At 38.4% G+C, this 16167-nt stretch overlaps 1 protein-coding gene across 2 annotated transcripts in view; it reads right to left on the bottom strand.

Annotated features, from left to right (window-relative positions):
- The window catches only part of LOC145291178 (uncharacterized), a 60615-nt gene that overhangs the window by 18920 nt on the left and 25528 nt on the right, over nt 1-16167 (bottom strand). For both annotated transcript variants that reach the window (XM_080136778.1, XM_080136854.1), the window contains exons 8-10: nt 12232-12368; nt 11543-11655; nt 1898-1955 (exon numbers count right to left, since the gene is read on the bottom strand). In XM_080136778.1, coding sequence (XP_079992904.1) covers nt 1898-1955; nt 11543-11655; nt 12232-12368 — 308 coding nt within the window. The remainder of the gene's footprint in view (nt 1-1897; nt 1956-11542; nt 11656-12231; nt 12369-16167) is intronic.

Raw genomic sequence — 16167 nt, 5'->3', positions numbered from 1 at the left:
GGAGGTTGAAAATTTAATCTTCAGTGCAGATAGTACTTAAAATATAATTGTAAATTACTTAGGATTTCTACTAAGTCATGGCTGATGGAACAAGAACATGCTACCCTCATGGATTAAATAAAGCATTCCGTTTAAAATTCTGTGCAGATTCAGAGTTCAACAGAAAGATTTCCCAGAGTTCAAAAAGATACATTTGAAGGACTGAAACCAAAACGTTGAAACATTACATTGACCGAAACGTTGAAACATTACATTGACCGAAACATGAAAATAACACTTAAGACGAGAACAGTAGTCTAAAGAATTCAAATATGAACAGGATTGTTGTATCGAATTACAATTGACAAACGGTTGATTTTTATATAACAAAAACTTTATGATACCATATTGGAGTCAAGTTGTCTCTAGTAAATTTTAATTCCAGCTTTTGACTAATTGCATCTTCTTTTCAGAATTTAAGATCATGTACCATGGTTTTCTGCCCGTGAAATCATCACTTGCATCAACCTGGCTAGAGCAGCCTTCGTTCATCTTCAAAAACAACTGTGGTCTCACCAGGAGAAAAAATGTGCCACAAAGTTGTGGATCTACATAGCCATGGTCAGAACGATTCTGCTCTATGGATGTGAGACCTGACTATTGTGCAGAGAGGATTTTCATAAACTTGAAGTCTTTGATCACTACTGCCTCCACCGTATCCTGCGTGTTCTTGTCTCTGACTGGATCCCCAGCTGGACCATACGCACTAGATGTAACATTCTTGGCCTGGAGGAAACTCTGGTGAAAAACAGAGTCTGGTAGTTCAATCACGTGCTGCCCGGCCAGAGGATGAATTCGTCCGTCAATTGGTGGTGCCCAATGCGCTCACTCGTTGGAAGAAACGCCAAGGTGGTCAACTTAAGACTTGGCTCATGATAGTCAAAGCAATCATGTCCGGCCCTCGCATTTTTGGTGTCCATCGTTAGAACCATGAATGGATAGATCATGCCATTGACTCTGCCGCTAACACCATTGGAACGAGCTTAACTCATCTCGGGTGAATTCCATTACAAGTACAAGTAAAGTTTTCAGCCAGTCTTCATCTCTGGATCTGACCATCTCATCTTGGCAACTGGTGAGAGTGCAAGCACATATTTACAAGTGTACCAAAGCAAACAATGCAGACTAGCGAGAGAAAACACAAACATAGATTGTGTTGAAATCAGTTTTGCTATGGATGCATGTGTGCAGATTAGTTCCTGTATATCTTTACCTAACTGAGGCTATCGTTAGCATTTAGTTGAAGTCAAATCATCTGCTACATCTCACCCTGAGCATTCGCATATTGTCTGCTTTGATCTGCTCCCATCTAATCTGTCAAGTTTTGACTATTTTTCAACCAAAAATCATGTCTCATTTACAACGATCTGACCAGTTGAAATGACTAATTTCATCTTTCTGTTTCTCAGCGAGTTTCGGCTGTCCACTCATCCTACTTCTGATTGGTGAATTATTTCTTCACATTCTCCAGTGTGTTGGCTTGGGGAGTAGGCAGTCCAGAGTATCATGTATTTATCTTCAAATCAAAATAAACACAGCATGAGTGATGGAGTACTAAGATAACATCACAGATATTTTGTGACCAACAATTCAGGTGTGATCAGCAGACAGTTTTGCATCTTAGTCTCATTTATTTATGAACCTTCGTGGTATTTATATACACACAGACTGATAGGTATAAAGATAAAAGATTATAAGAAGTCGAGCAATACATGCTATAGAAACTGTAAATCTGGAACTGAAATCTTATATTCTATTCTATCTGTGATAATATACAGCAATCCCCATAAAACATTTTAAAAAAAAAAAATACACACTTATCACAATAATCTACAAAATCAAGTGAAGCTTAACCTACCAAATCTGGTCTTTGTTCATTGTTTCTCTTATTTTCAGCTGGGGTTAGAACTGATTGCCTATAAGAGAACACCAATAATCATTTTGAAACTAAAGATTTGCATCACAAAGTTTCTTTTCAGAGCAAAAAAATTTATAAAGTGAATTAGCAATATGAAATAATAAAAAAAAAGATTGGATTATTAGAATAAAAATATTTTTGTATATGAACATTTGCAGAATTACGAAATGAAACGTAAACACAAGTAATCATATAAAATGACACTTATTAGATTTTTGAACAGATATGTGTGCTAGCATTGCACCATCCTGGACCCAACTCTCTTCCTGATCTACATTAATAATCTTCCAAATCACATCCTTACATAATTCATAGACATTTATGCTGATGACACTACCATCTATGGTAGCACATCTAAGACTGTAAATGACCAAGTTCTCTTCGATTTTCTCTCCTCTGATCTTGAGCACGTGGTACAATGGTTACTTTTAATGCATCTAAAACCAAGCTTTTATCTTTACATCATCAATGCTCTGATCCCCATCTGGCATCAATTGAAATGAATGGCTCTCGTCTTCAGGAGGCCTCATGTTTTGACAAGCTTCTAGGCTTGACCTTTACTCCTGATCTTAAATGGAACACGTACATCAAATCTGTTGCCAAGGCCGCTGGAAAAATGGTGGGATCCTTCTATCGATCCAGTAGATATCTCCCTGCTGATGCAATTCTCTATCTATATAAGAGCCAGGTACGTCCAAGGATGGAGCACTGTTGCCACATTTGGGCAGGAGCTGCTAGAAAGGACTTGTCCTGCCTTGATAGAGTTCAAAATAGACTTTGTAGCCTTGTAGGAGATGACCTTTTCTCTTCCCTACAACCTCTATCTCACAGAAGAGATGTTGCGAATTTGTCTCTGCTTTTTCGTTATTTTCATGGCAAGTGCTCGACTGATCTTCAATCTATGGTCCCCCCTCGCCAAACTTTCACAAGAAACATTCGTCTAGCTGAAAACACTATCAATAATTCCCCCCACTCTTTATCTGTGCCTAAACCCAAACGTAGATTCCATGAACAAAGCTTTTTTCTTAGAAGTGCATGCCTGTGGAACTGTCTTCCATTTTCCTGCTTTCCAGCTGACTACATTCTGATTGTCTTCAAGTCCAACGTAAACAAGTTCTTGATGAGCCATTCCACTTAAGTTAACAAATTTATCGAATTTCTATTACTAACGATTACATTATTGTCCAATTGACTACTGTACACTCTTGACCCTTATCTTGAAGTGGTTTCTAGGCCTTGATAAGTGGTGATACCTATGTAAAAAAAAAAAAAAAAAAAATTTAAATGGTTTCTTCTGATAGCTGTCTCTTCTATCTAGTTCAGTTAACTTCTAAACGGTCTTAGTAGGACCTTTGGCCAACACAATCTGAAGGCTCAGCCATAACTAGCTGTTGACCCCTTCTCGAATTTTATTGCCCTTAGGTCTTAAGTTTTAATGCTAAAAATTTTTTACACATTTAGTCAATAATCCTTTTTTTTTCTCATGTTTCCACACATGTGACATGATGATGGTACAGAAGTCAGTACACCATGATTGTACAAACCTGCCTATACTTTATCAGACACTTGGTATTGATGGCTTTTAGGATGCCCTAAGCACTCAGCATCTCAGATAACAATATGCCAACTTCTGCATCAATTCCAAATGTGCATGGATACATCAGGTAAAAAATGAGTAGGATCCAAAGAAAAATTTGGTTTGAGTGTATATGAAGTGACTTAACTGCTTGCAATATATCTGATATCAACAGTTTGGATCAGACGACAGAGAGAGAGAGAGAGAGCAGGCGTAAGACAATCTCTGATATTACCGATCCTGGAGTCCAGAACATTTACAAAACATTAAATATCAAAACTGAATGAATGATGATGATAAACTTTCTGAATCTAAATGGTTCGTCTAATATATATATATATATTTGGTAAAACTGGTAATTAGTAAAAACCTGAAAAGAGTGCTCAATACTATTGCAGAGCAAATATGTGTTTTATTTTTCTTTAATTATTTTTTTTTTATTATTATTTAGATAAAACGGTAATAAAAAATAAAACACACACATAAGAATGATTTTAATGTTTGCTTGAAGCAATGTGGAAAATGTGGAAGAATTGTGTTGGGAGCTATCACAATGTAGTTATGGAAACAGTCCAGGTGGCAAAATATGTAACGTGCATCCAGGAGATAAGCGCCCGCGTGTTTGCGTGTTGTGTGGGTACGTGGGAGAGACGGATGAGGGGAAAAAGACTTACCTCGAGACCAGCTCAGCGTTACCGACCAAAAATAGAAAAGAGGGACCAAGATGGCGACCGCCGTCTTTTGTAAAGTATGATGTCTCGCAAAGTCACACGAATTCTCGGAATATGCAAATTTAGCCGGCCCAGAACGACGATAAAAGCGGGTGAGGGGAAAGACGTGGGGCAGTGACGATTGAGTTGGCTGGGGAATCGTGTGGCTGTTGCTTCTTGTGCCGTGTTGAGGATATCTTACCGTGTTAAAGAGAGAGTCGGGCGCCATCTTTAATTTTTCCTTACATTTTTTTTCTTACAAGCTATTTCGGCCATTTGGCCTCTAGGACTATGACCGAGTCGAAATTTGACTTAAAGCTCATACCCGAGTTTGACGGGTCCACGTCCATCGTCGACTGGGTTGAAAGGGTCGAGCTGACGTGCGACCTTTGTGAGGTGAAAAGGGTACACACTGTAATTCCCCTGAGATTGGCTGGGGGTGCCTTGAGTGTATATCAGCAACTCAGTGCTGCCGAAAAGGGAGATGTCACCGCAATTAAAGCTGCGCTGTACAAGGCATTTGCCATGGATCCTTGTACGGCCTATGAAAAATTTGCTTCCTGAAAACTTCTACCAGAGGAAAGCGTGGACGTTTTCTTCGCTGAGTTAAAGAAACTCGCAGTTCTGTTCGGTGGAGGGGTGTCGGAGCGGACACTCGCGTACGCGTTTGTGGCGGGCCTTCCCACTCGGGTGAAGCAGCTACTGAGAGCCTCAACCAGCGTTTCAACAACGACCATGGAACACTTGATGGAACGTGCTCGAGCCATCATCAAAGATGAGGAGGACCTGGGGGAACCAGTTGTGATGGCGACACAGACAGGCCAGATTGGCGCTCGGGAGATTCCGAATCAGAACCCTGCAAGCAATGGGAAATGTTTTCGCTGCGGCCGACGCGGACATTTTGCAAGGAATTGCACCAACAGGGGGCGTGTGCGCTGTTTTAAGTGTGGCGGTTTGGGGCATCTAGCCCAAAACTGTGCGGGAAACGTATCAGGGGAGAGGACGTCAGCGCCGCCCTGCTCCCCGAGCAAAATTTGAACAAGGCGCAACCAGTAATAACCGTCTACGTAAACAGGATACCCTGCTCAGCACTTCTCGACTCAGGCTGTTCGCATACTATAGTGAGCACCAGGCTGTGTCCAAGTTGGACTAAGAGGAAGATCAAAGTCACCACGATAGGAGGCGAGACCCAGACATGCTGTGGAGCTGGAACTGTCAAGATCTACACGGACACCGGTGCAGCCACTAAGATCAATGTGCTCGTGACCCAAGGAAATCTCCTGGGGTTTGACCTGTTGCTCGGATACGATGCCATCAAGGCGCTGGGGGGAGTCGCAATTCATCGAGATGGAAAGGTGCGATTCTTAGAGGCCCCAGTGTGTGCAGCGCTCCATATCGATCGGCCGGATTTTACAGTGGACTACGACTCGCGCAAGAGGGCCTGGATTGCATCTTGGAAGTGGACCGAGGGAATGGCACCGACTAAACTCAAGAATGGGGTTGCAGAGTACCCTATACCCAGTGAGGCCCGAGCAGAATACGAAAGGGAACTAAAGGCGTGGATCCAAGATGGCTGGTTAATCCCCTACCCTGAGGACAAGCTTGGGCCTCCGAAGGGTCTAATACCCTTGATGGCAGTAGTCCAGCATAACAAGTCGAAAGAACGGCCCGTGCTGGACTATAGGGAGCTTAACAAGCATATTGAAGCCTACACTGCCGATGCTGACGTATGCGCCAGTAAGTTGAGGGAATGGCGTCAGAAAGGCACTAATGTCTCAATATTGGATTTACGAAAAGCCTATTTACAGGTGCGAGTTGATGAGACGTTGTGGCCGTTCCAGACAGTTTGGTTCCAGGGGCAGAGGTACTGCCTTACACGCCTTGGCTTCGGCCTAAATGTGGCACCACAGATCATGAAGACTATTGTCAACACAGTATTGTCCCAAGAAAAGCCCATGAGGGACTCAACGTCAGCTTACATTGATGACGTATACGTCAATGAAGATGTACAGTCTGCGTCGTGTGTCAAAGAAAAGTTGGCTCAGTTTGGTCTGGAATGCAAGAATCCCGAACGTTTAAGGGAAGGAGCACGTGTATTGGGATTGGATGTTTATGAAGAGGATGGCACCCTACAATGGAGGCGTAGCAGTGAAATTCCAAGCATCCCCAACCTCGTTACAAGGCGGACCGTTTTTTCTTGGTGTGGAAAACTTGTTGGTCACTTACCGGTCTGTGGCTGGCTCCGCGCAGCTGTTGGTGTGATTAAACGCAGAGCAAATTTAACAACCACGGGTTGGGATGACATATCCGATGATGTCCTACTAACTCTGATGATTAAAGAGACACTGGAGAGAGTGAACAAGAAGGACCCTGCCTGTGGGCGGTGGTGTGTTAACGGAGACAACGTAGGTGTGTGGGTTGATGCCAGTTCTTTGGCGTTGGGAGTATCGTTGGAGCAAGGAGGAAACGTGTTCGAGGATGCGTGTTGGCTGCGGCCCGTAACAGATTCTCAGCATATCAACCTGGCAGAGCTGGACGCTGTTGTAAAGGGGGTAAATCTGGCCCTGCAGTGGCAGTCTAAGAAGTTGACCTTGTACACAGATTCTCTCTGTGTCTACCACTGGGTGTCTGACACACTTTCAGGACGGACACGAGTCCGTACCAAGGCAGCAAGCGAAATGTTAATACGGAGAAGGCTAGACACGCTAAAAAACCTGGTATCTGAGTATGGGCTATCACTGAGCGTCACTCTGGTGCCATCACATTGTAATCGTGCTGACCAACTGACCCGTGTACCTCACAAATGGTATGAAGCCGCGAAGATGGGAATGGAGATTACTGCTCGATCTTGTGCAGTTGCAATCGACCCATGTCAAATACAAAAAATTCATGCACAGAGCGGACATCCGGGTATCAAGAGGACCCTTTATTTTGTGAGGCGTGCATACCCAGCAGTGACCAAGATGGATGTCAGACAGATCGTCAGAAATTGTGAGGCTTGCCAGTCTATTGATCCTGCACCAGAGCGATGGCAGAAGGGTCGCTTGGAAGTTGAGAGTGTGTGGCAGCGGCTGGCCATGGATATTACCCATTACAGTGGCAAGCCCTTTCTAACTCTCATTGATTGCGGGCCTACGAGATTTGCGGTGTGGCGGCAGATGACCAGACAGGATTCAGCAAATGTTGTTCACCACCTATCATCCATTTTTTTTGAGCGAGGTGCGCCGGAAGAGCTCCTGACTGACAATGATGCAGCGTTTTGTAGCCAGCAAGTCCGGCAGTTGTTAGATGAGTGGGGCGTCCGTCTACGGTTGCGATGTGCGCATGTGCCATCAGGAAATGGCATTGCTGAATGAAGCCATCGCAGCATCAAGAGAATTGCTGCCAGGAAGCGATGTACTATTGCGGAAGCAACATATTGGTACAACATTACGCCAAAGGACGGGACGTCCCCTTCAACCGCACCTGCGAATGCTATTTACACGTACCGAGTCAGAGTGAAGGGAATCAACACTACGCAGCCAACCGACAAGGGAACATATAACAGATATGAAGTGGGAGATCCAGTGTGGGTGCGGCCTCCAGGAAATCGGTGCACCGACAAGTTTAAGCGAGGACACATATCTGGAGTGATTAGCCAGCAGTCTGTTTTGGTCGATGGAACCCCACGACATGTGCGAGATCTTCGCCCAGCTACCGAGGTGCGTCATACAACTACAGAAGAAAGCAGTGAAGCGTCTAGCGATGAGCTGCCGATGCACGGATTCAGTGAGCCCCTTCCAGAGACTGATAGCGATACTTCATCTGATGAGGCGGAACCAGATCCAGAGCCCGAATCTGAAACAGTGAATGTACCTCTTCGCAGAAGCACACGCACTAAAAGGCCACCCCCCCAGTGCTCTCTATGTGATCATCAGATCAGGGGGGAGTGTAACGTGCATCCAGGAGATAAGCGCCCGCGTGTTTGCGTGTTGTGTGGGTACGTGGGAGAGACGGATGAGGGGAAAAAGACTTACCTCGAGACCAGCTCAGCGTTACCGACCAAAAATAGAAAAGAGGGACCAAGATGGCGACCGCCGTCTTTTGTAAAGTATGATGTCTCGCAAAGTCACACGAATTCTCGGAATATGCAAATTTAGCCGGCCCAGAACGACGATAAAAGCGGGTGAGGGGAAAGACGTGGGGCAGTGACGATTGAGTTGGCTGGGGAATCGTGTGGCTGTTGCTTCTTGTGCCGTGTTGAGGATATCTTACCGTGTTAAAGAGAGAGTCGGGCGCCATCTTTAATTTTTCCTTACATTTTTTTTCTTACAAAATAAATAACAATATTAAAGGGACTTCATAATTTTCAATTATGCATATTTATTTCTGAACATGTTGCACAAGATAGTAGATGTATGAGTTTCCCAAATATTTTTGAAAAATATTTCCAAGGAGAGGGGAGCAGAGACAGTTATCGAATGTTGTTACATTTTGTGTTTGTGTCGGTTCCGGATGTTGTATATTACGTGTTAGTCTCGCAGTCGAATTGGCTCGCATAATTGTCGTGTCAATTTCTGGAATAAGGTTCTGAATGAAATAAGTTACAGGTGTTGCCTAAAATTGATATAAATTTTATTTATTTATTTTTATTTCATTCTCCCAATTTTTTTTTTAATTTAATTGCAGCTTGTTTCATTTAGTCTCTCGTTCACAAGTTTTTTTAAGTGCATATGCGTGTAAGTCTGGAAGTGGTTAAAGGGAAGCAACTGGTGTAGTGGGGTGCTGAGTTACTGCCCTTTATTCTTTTTATGTGTAGAGAGAAGGTGCATAAGTCAGCACGTATGTAAGCACATGTGCACACATAGATACATGCATGCATATATCAATAATAATAAACACACCCACGCTAGTGCACTCAAGATACAGTATTTTTTTAAATACACTTACACATACATGCATACATGTCCATACACACACATAATTTAGGGTTGTGATGGCAGTCAATTATATTCTATGTTCAGGGTTGTACTGTTGTATTAAGACGTACACATACCAGGTATATCTATTAATGTCATGTGTGGCCAGTATTATTGGTGGGCGAATTTCAGATATAGCTATGGGTGTCTGCAAGTGTTATAGTGTTCATGTGTATCAATTATTCGTAGCATGTTATAAATATTGTAGTTATTATAAGTATAGAATATGTGCTAAGAGTGTTGTTCATGTAATTATAGAAGGAAACGGAAATTTAGCTCTGCTATATTGTTTATTTAGGGTTTGGGTTTCCTTATTAACAGTGATTCTTTGAGTCTTAGATTGCCTTGGTCTCTTTCTGTGGCTAGTATTTTTCTTCTTTTATGTTTTTGGTAGGATTGTGATTGTTGGTTTGATGTTTACAGAATGAGGACGTCTTAGTTGTGGTTTATTCGTTAATGCATATATATATATATATATATATATAGTGCCGACTATTTAGAATTCACTGCATACTGCACATTGTATTTTGTACACTGAATATGTGTGACTGCATAATTCTATATTATTGATGGGGAAGTTCGATAGAGTGCAAGGGTTATTGTAGATAGATTTCCTAGTTCTGGATAAGTGCTGTCTTAGTGTCGATCCAGAGTGTGTTAGTCGGACGTCTAGTTTTTCTTTGCGGATGGCTGATATTATTCTATCATTGAAGTGTGACAGTTTTAAGAAACAGGTGTTTTAGAATGCGTAGTTGTCATTTTCTAGGTGCTTAAGGATGGTGTATAGTATGTGCAAGGTACCCATTCTATTTGAGTGTTTGTTGAAAACATCTAATGGCGGTGGCTTTATCTGTGTCACTAGTGCAATTGTTGCGGATGTGGTTAGCCTCATTCATGACATAACCTATTTTGACTTGGGTGGGGAGAAATGATTTGTAATTTATGAAGATGTCCCTGCAGGTGCTCTTTCTAAAGAAGCGTGTATGTGTCCTGATTAATTATGCTAAGGATGAAGTTTAGAAATGAAAGAGATCTGGCTGTGTCAAAGTGTCCGATGGGAAACTTCATGTGTGGGTCAATGTTTTCAAAGGTCACATGAATTTTGTTGGCTTTTTGAGATAATGTGAGGATAAGGATGCTATCTACATATCTTGTGAAGAATAGGAGTGACAGCTTTGTAAGGCACGTTGTTCTAGCCTGTTCATTTATGTAATGGCTAGTATCCTGCAGAGGTTGGATCCCAAAGGCAAACCTGATGTATGCTTGTTATTTGAAGTGTGTATTTTCAATGATTATGCATAGTAGATGATGTATGTTGGTGGCATTGAAGCCGAAGCAGTAGAGGTTGTTATCCAAGAGGCAGTCCATAATTAGGTCCACAGTTGGGCATGCTGGTATGGATGTGTATAGGGAGACAACATTGAGGCTAAATGTGTATCTGTTGTGCTGTAGGTGTTAAGGTTTCTCGAAAATATTTGGAACACACTACGTTCAGAAATTATTGAAGTTCCTTCAATATTGTCATTGTTATTTATTTTACTACATAGATTGTTACTATAACTACATTGCGATAGCCCCAACCACAACCCTCTCCTATATATAAAGTTGCTATATATATATATATATATATATATATATATACACACACAGATTATATATACAGCAACTACATCTTTATTTCTAAATATTTAAAATATATATACATAGAAAATGTGGCACAAGGCCAAAAAATGGGCTAAGAAATACTTTTACTGACTAATTTTACTTAACTAGTCATCCATAACCATCATTCATCAAAATATCTTAATTATACTTAATAAACCCTTCATTCACCAAAAGAAAGGCCAACGGAATGATCAGATGTAATTATGCTAAAGAGATACAAATACAGCAAGTTCATCAGAGCATATTCCATTAAAGTATTTGTAAAATAAATCACAGGAATGCAACTAGAGTTTGGCAGACAGTGTGAGATTTATTAGATTTAATAGTATATCAGATCTTTCAGTTCATCTAGTAAAGAAATGATCACGTGAATTCAGAGCCAAAGAACTACAAACGATAAATGAACATATAGGATACCACTGTTAAAGAAGGATGGAAGGTATGAATTTTACACAAGCTGTTCTGAATACTGCAGATATAAGATCAGCTCAATAGGAGGGATTAAGTTCTCTAGAGTTATAATAAATTAAATGTAGGATAAATAAATTGATAGAGTTTTAGTCATAGACAAACAAGAATAGAAGAATAGTTCAAGGAGAATAACTCAAGCAAGAGAGATTTAATATGCAATGAGAATGAGAAAGAATTTATCATTCAAGGAAAACAAAAAACTAACCTTAATTCTGGAGAGTCGCATTTTCCTTTTGCTTCAGATTTTGAACTAGATGACAAAGTTGATTGGGTATAAGCATGTTGATGTGTGAAAACTTCATTAGGTTTACGATGAATCTGAAATTAAAGGAGCAAATAATGGAAATATGCAACATTTTACAATGTAGCAATTGGATTCATTTCATTTTTTTTTCAATAAAAACAATAAAAAATTTGTTTAATAAAATTTCTTTTTTTTTTCAGAAATAGAAAATCATATTCATATTTATCATATGCTCTACCACATCAAAAAAGTTTGGAATGCAAGCACGGTCATTGCATGATCCCAGTGAAGATTTGGTAAAAGTTCAAAAAATTCGAATCAGACAATGAAAAAAAGAGAGATTGAGTGAAGGAGGATGAAAAATTAACAATCACAATTTTCACTGAAGGTTTTAATGTGGACCATTTGACCAATGTTGTCTTGAAAACTAATAAAATTATGGAAATTGGTTGGGTGAGGATGGAGAGAGATAGAGAGAGAATTGAAGAAAGAGAAAAATGGAGGAAAAAGAGGGGAAGAGAGAGAGAGAGAAAAGAATAGAGAAAATAAAAGGAATAAAGGGAAAGAGAGAGAGGAAAGGCTAAGAGAGAGAATAGGAAAAAGAGAGAGAAAAAGTAGAGAGAGAAGAAAGGCAGAGTGAGAGAGCATACCTGTATATGATGAGGGAATATGACACTTTTTGCTTGTTTTTTCATTGTAGGAAACTTTTTGGTTGTTTTATGAACATTCTTGCTGGGGTTGGATGGTTCTGAGGATTTCTGCAGTATGGATTTCCTTTCAGGTGCATCTAAGTACATGAACAAACAAATACAAAAATTAGAATAGAAAAAAATATTTCCTTTGAGAAACAAAAATAATTTGTTTGTAACCCTTTGAAAATTTACAACAATTCAGCAACATTTAAACTTAACGTTTCTGAATTTTTGAGATGAGGATTGGTTATTCGTATTATTTGGATTCATCAGACTACTGTTCTCATCTTGAGTGTGATTTTCACAAAATTTCGGTCGATATACCCTCCAACCTTCTTCAGGTGTATCTTGTCGAACTCGGGAATGTTTCTGTTGATCTTGGGAATTTGGACGGAATTTCCAGCAGAATCTTTTATTTACTTTACAAGGGTAGTGTGCTCTTGTTCCATCAACCATGACTGGACAGAGGTCCTAAGTAATTTGCAATTGTACAATTGACGGAACAAGAGCATGCTACCCCAGTGAAGTAAATAAAGGGTTCCGTTCAAAATTCTGTCCAAATTTCCAAGTTCGACAAACATTCCTGAGTTGAAGAATGTCAGAGGTTACATTGACCAAAACTTTGTGAAAATGACACTCAAGATGAGAACAGTAATCTGATGAATCCATATAATACAAGCATTTAAATTGTTGAATAGAAATTAATCTTTACCAAGTTTTAAAATTTTTAAAAGATTCTCAGAAAACTTTTTAAATCTTTAAAAATTGAAATCCAGTATTTTTACAAGAACAGATTAAAACAGCATTAACTTAGTTTTATAAGAATGTGGTTCATTTAATAATTTTATAACCAAACAATACTGTAATTAAATTTAGCTTTCAAAATTATATTTAAAAAAACAAAAAAATACATAGTTTAAAAGAAAAAAAAGCACACTAAAATTAAAAGTAAAAAAGCTACTGGGCAACACCGAGTATATCTACATCCTCTGTAATAGTAATATTTGCAAAGATACAAAAACTGCATTACATGCCTAATTTGCATAACGATTTTTAAAACAGATCATAATATTTAGTGTTATTCATTATGATTTTATTGCCCTATTTTCATATATATATATATTTTATTGCCCTATATATATATATATATTTTATTGCCCTATTTTCATATATATATATATATATATATATATATATATACTCAGGGTTTTTTTATTCAAAAGTAATGGACTAGTGAATTCAACGAGGTTGTTAGATAGTGCTCAATAAAAAGAGCTGATAATACTTGCTTATTGTTATATAAACCTGCTCACATCCCGCTGTTACAAATAGCCACTTGTTTGAATCAAACAACAGATATCATCAGGCAGCAACTTTTGAATAGTCAAGTCGCTGCCTGATGATATCTGTTGTTTGATTGAAACAAGTGGCTGTTTGTAGCAGCGGGATGTGAGCATGTTTATATAACAAAGATTATTCATTGAACATTTGAATAGTCAAGTCGCTGCCTGATGAGATCTGTTGTTTGATTGAAACAAGTGGCTGTTTGTAGCAGCGGGATGTGAGCATGTTTATATAACAATAAACAAGTATATATAAATATATACATATATATACTAGCAAAAGTACCCGTCATTGACTGGGTTAAAAAACAGCCTACAAAAAATGGACTCTGATTTATGAAAGTATGATAGGTTATGAAAAGGAAGGGTTGTAAAGAGATAGCTTCGAATTTGGGGGTATCAAAACCAAAGCAAAATATGATGAAAGTAAAAATAAAATAGATAAACCCCATAATTTATTATACGATACCTGTTCACACTGAAACACTTATAATAATATTCTGTGGATCTATATTAAAAAAACCTTGTTAAACTTTGTGACATATTTCCATTCTATCGAGGTCAGGCACGAACGAACACCCAATAATTTTATTATACCATATTTCTTCAAACTGAAACATAATCATCAAAGTATACTTACGCAAATAGATATGAAAAGTCTTTGTTAAAGTTTGTGCCATATTTCCATGGAATACAGGTGCGAACGCAGACCCCACAATTTTATTATACCCTCCCTAATAAAGTTGAAACATACATCAAAGTATTCTTATGTACATCTATATCAAAAACCCTTGTAAACGTTTTTTTTTTCATTTTTCATTTCCATACTTTGGGGGCCAGGCGTGAACGCAGACCCCACAATTTTTATGAACCAACGTTCTGCCAGATCAAACATATCCATTCCTGATCCTCGATACATCTATCATTATATGTAATCATTTTTTTTTTTAAATAGTCAACCATATAGGAGCCTATTCGTGACCAGACACACACACACATACAGATGTTAATCTATATATATATATATATATATATATATATATATATATATATATATATATATATGCAATAGTTTCATCAATATTAAGCTATCTATTAAAGAATTTGTTTATCTCCATGAAGTTAAACACAAGGTCAGATGAGGTTTTGAAAAGGAAGCACACTCTGGCCAGTAAAAACTTCTTGATTAGCCATTTTGGTGTTCCCCATAAAGACACCTAAGGCAATTAACAATAATTAAACTCCTTCTCAAAAAAAGGGTAATGCCTGCGAGGGTGAACTTTATAAGGCTGAACAGAACATTGCCTCAGCTCAACAGTAACAAAGCCGTTGTATTGACTGTCAAGGATATATCCCCAACTGATACAGAACAACACAATAACTTTATCTTAACTTTGATAGAAAAAAAAATGTTTTAACATCCTATCAGGATTTATGCACTTCAGAAACAATGATCAGGGAATTTTTTTTTTTTTTTTGTGGTTTAGTTTGCTTTTTTGTTTTGTTTTTTTTACCAAAAGCAACATTTATTAGAAATAAAAGTCTATCTTAATAAGTCCTGGTTTACTTCAGTTCTTGTCCAGAATTCCTCTCATATTAAGAAACAAAATTAAGATCTTAATAATGTACATACTAGTGATGGAAAGATTCCAATATTTTTCCTGATTCTGATACAATTACTGATTCTTTACTAAATTACGGATTCCAATTTTTTATAAATCTCTAAGTTTACAATAAAGATGTTATTTTGTCCAATTACCGTAAAAACACATGTTAACTGTGCATATATTCTCTCAAACGCATAAGAGCACACTTGTGGGGTGTGATCTATAGATTTTAGTTTTATTGATAGTTAAAAATCAATAAATATTTATTTTATTATTAGTAGTGGAAAACTTTGTTTTAAACAAAATTATATAAAAAAGATAAGTAAAAGAATAATTTTTGCCATCGGAAAATAGGCGCAAAATTTTCCGATTCCGATACCCCAAAAGTTCTTATTTTTCTGATTCCAATTAAGTATCCCAACACTAGTACATACCCATAACAAAACGAAACTATCTGCGAAAAATCACATAAATTGATCAAGAAGTTTTATTATATAGCCGCTCAATAATTAAATGAAGAAAAAAATTTTTTCAAAAAGTCAAATTTTGTATTTTTTTCTTTACATCAAAATAATTTTTTTTCAACTCGCAATAGTACAGTCCTATCTTATCGAAATAAAAAAGTTTTAGAAAGACTTACATTGGACAGCTAATAAGTTAGATAACTCACTCTTGATGCAATTTGTATAAGATGGAGTACTGCTATCAGATCTTAGAAGATGCTACTTTCTTGTCTTGACAGTACAAAATCGATTTCGCAATCTAGTAAGAGAAGACCACTTCGCATTCATACAGCTTCTTTTACACAGAAGAGATGTTACTAATTTCTCTATACTGTATCATTAGGTTCATGCTCAGTGCTCGACTGAGCTTCAATCCCTGCTCACCACAATAGTAAGAAGGCATCTAGCTACAACCACAGTAAATAACTTTATCTTCTCTCT

The sequence above is a fragment of the Euprymna scolopes genome, chromosome 1, assembly GCF_053919585.1.
Source record: "Euprymna scolopes isolate OS-2025 chromosome 1, ASM5391958v1, whole genome shotgun sequence".
NCBI classification, from domain to species: Eukaryota; Metazoa; Mollusca; class Cephalopoda; order Sepiida; family Sepiolidae; genus Euprymna; species Euprymna scolopes.
The sequence above is the reverse complement of the archived record's forward strand: the minus strand, read 5'-3'. Positions and strand labels throughout refer to the sequence as shown.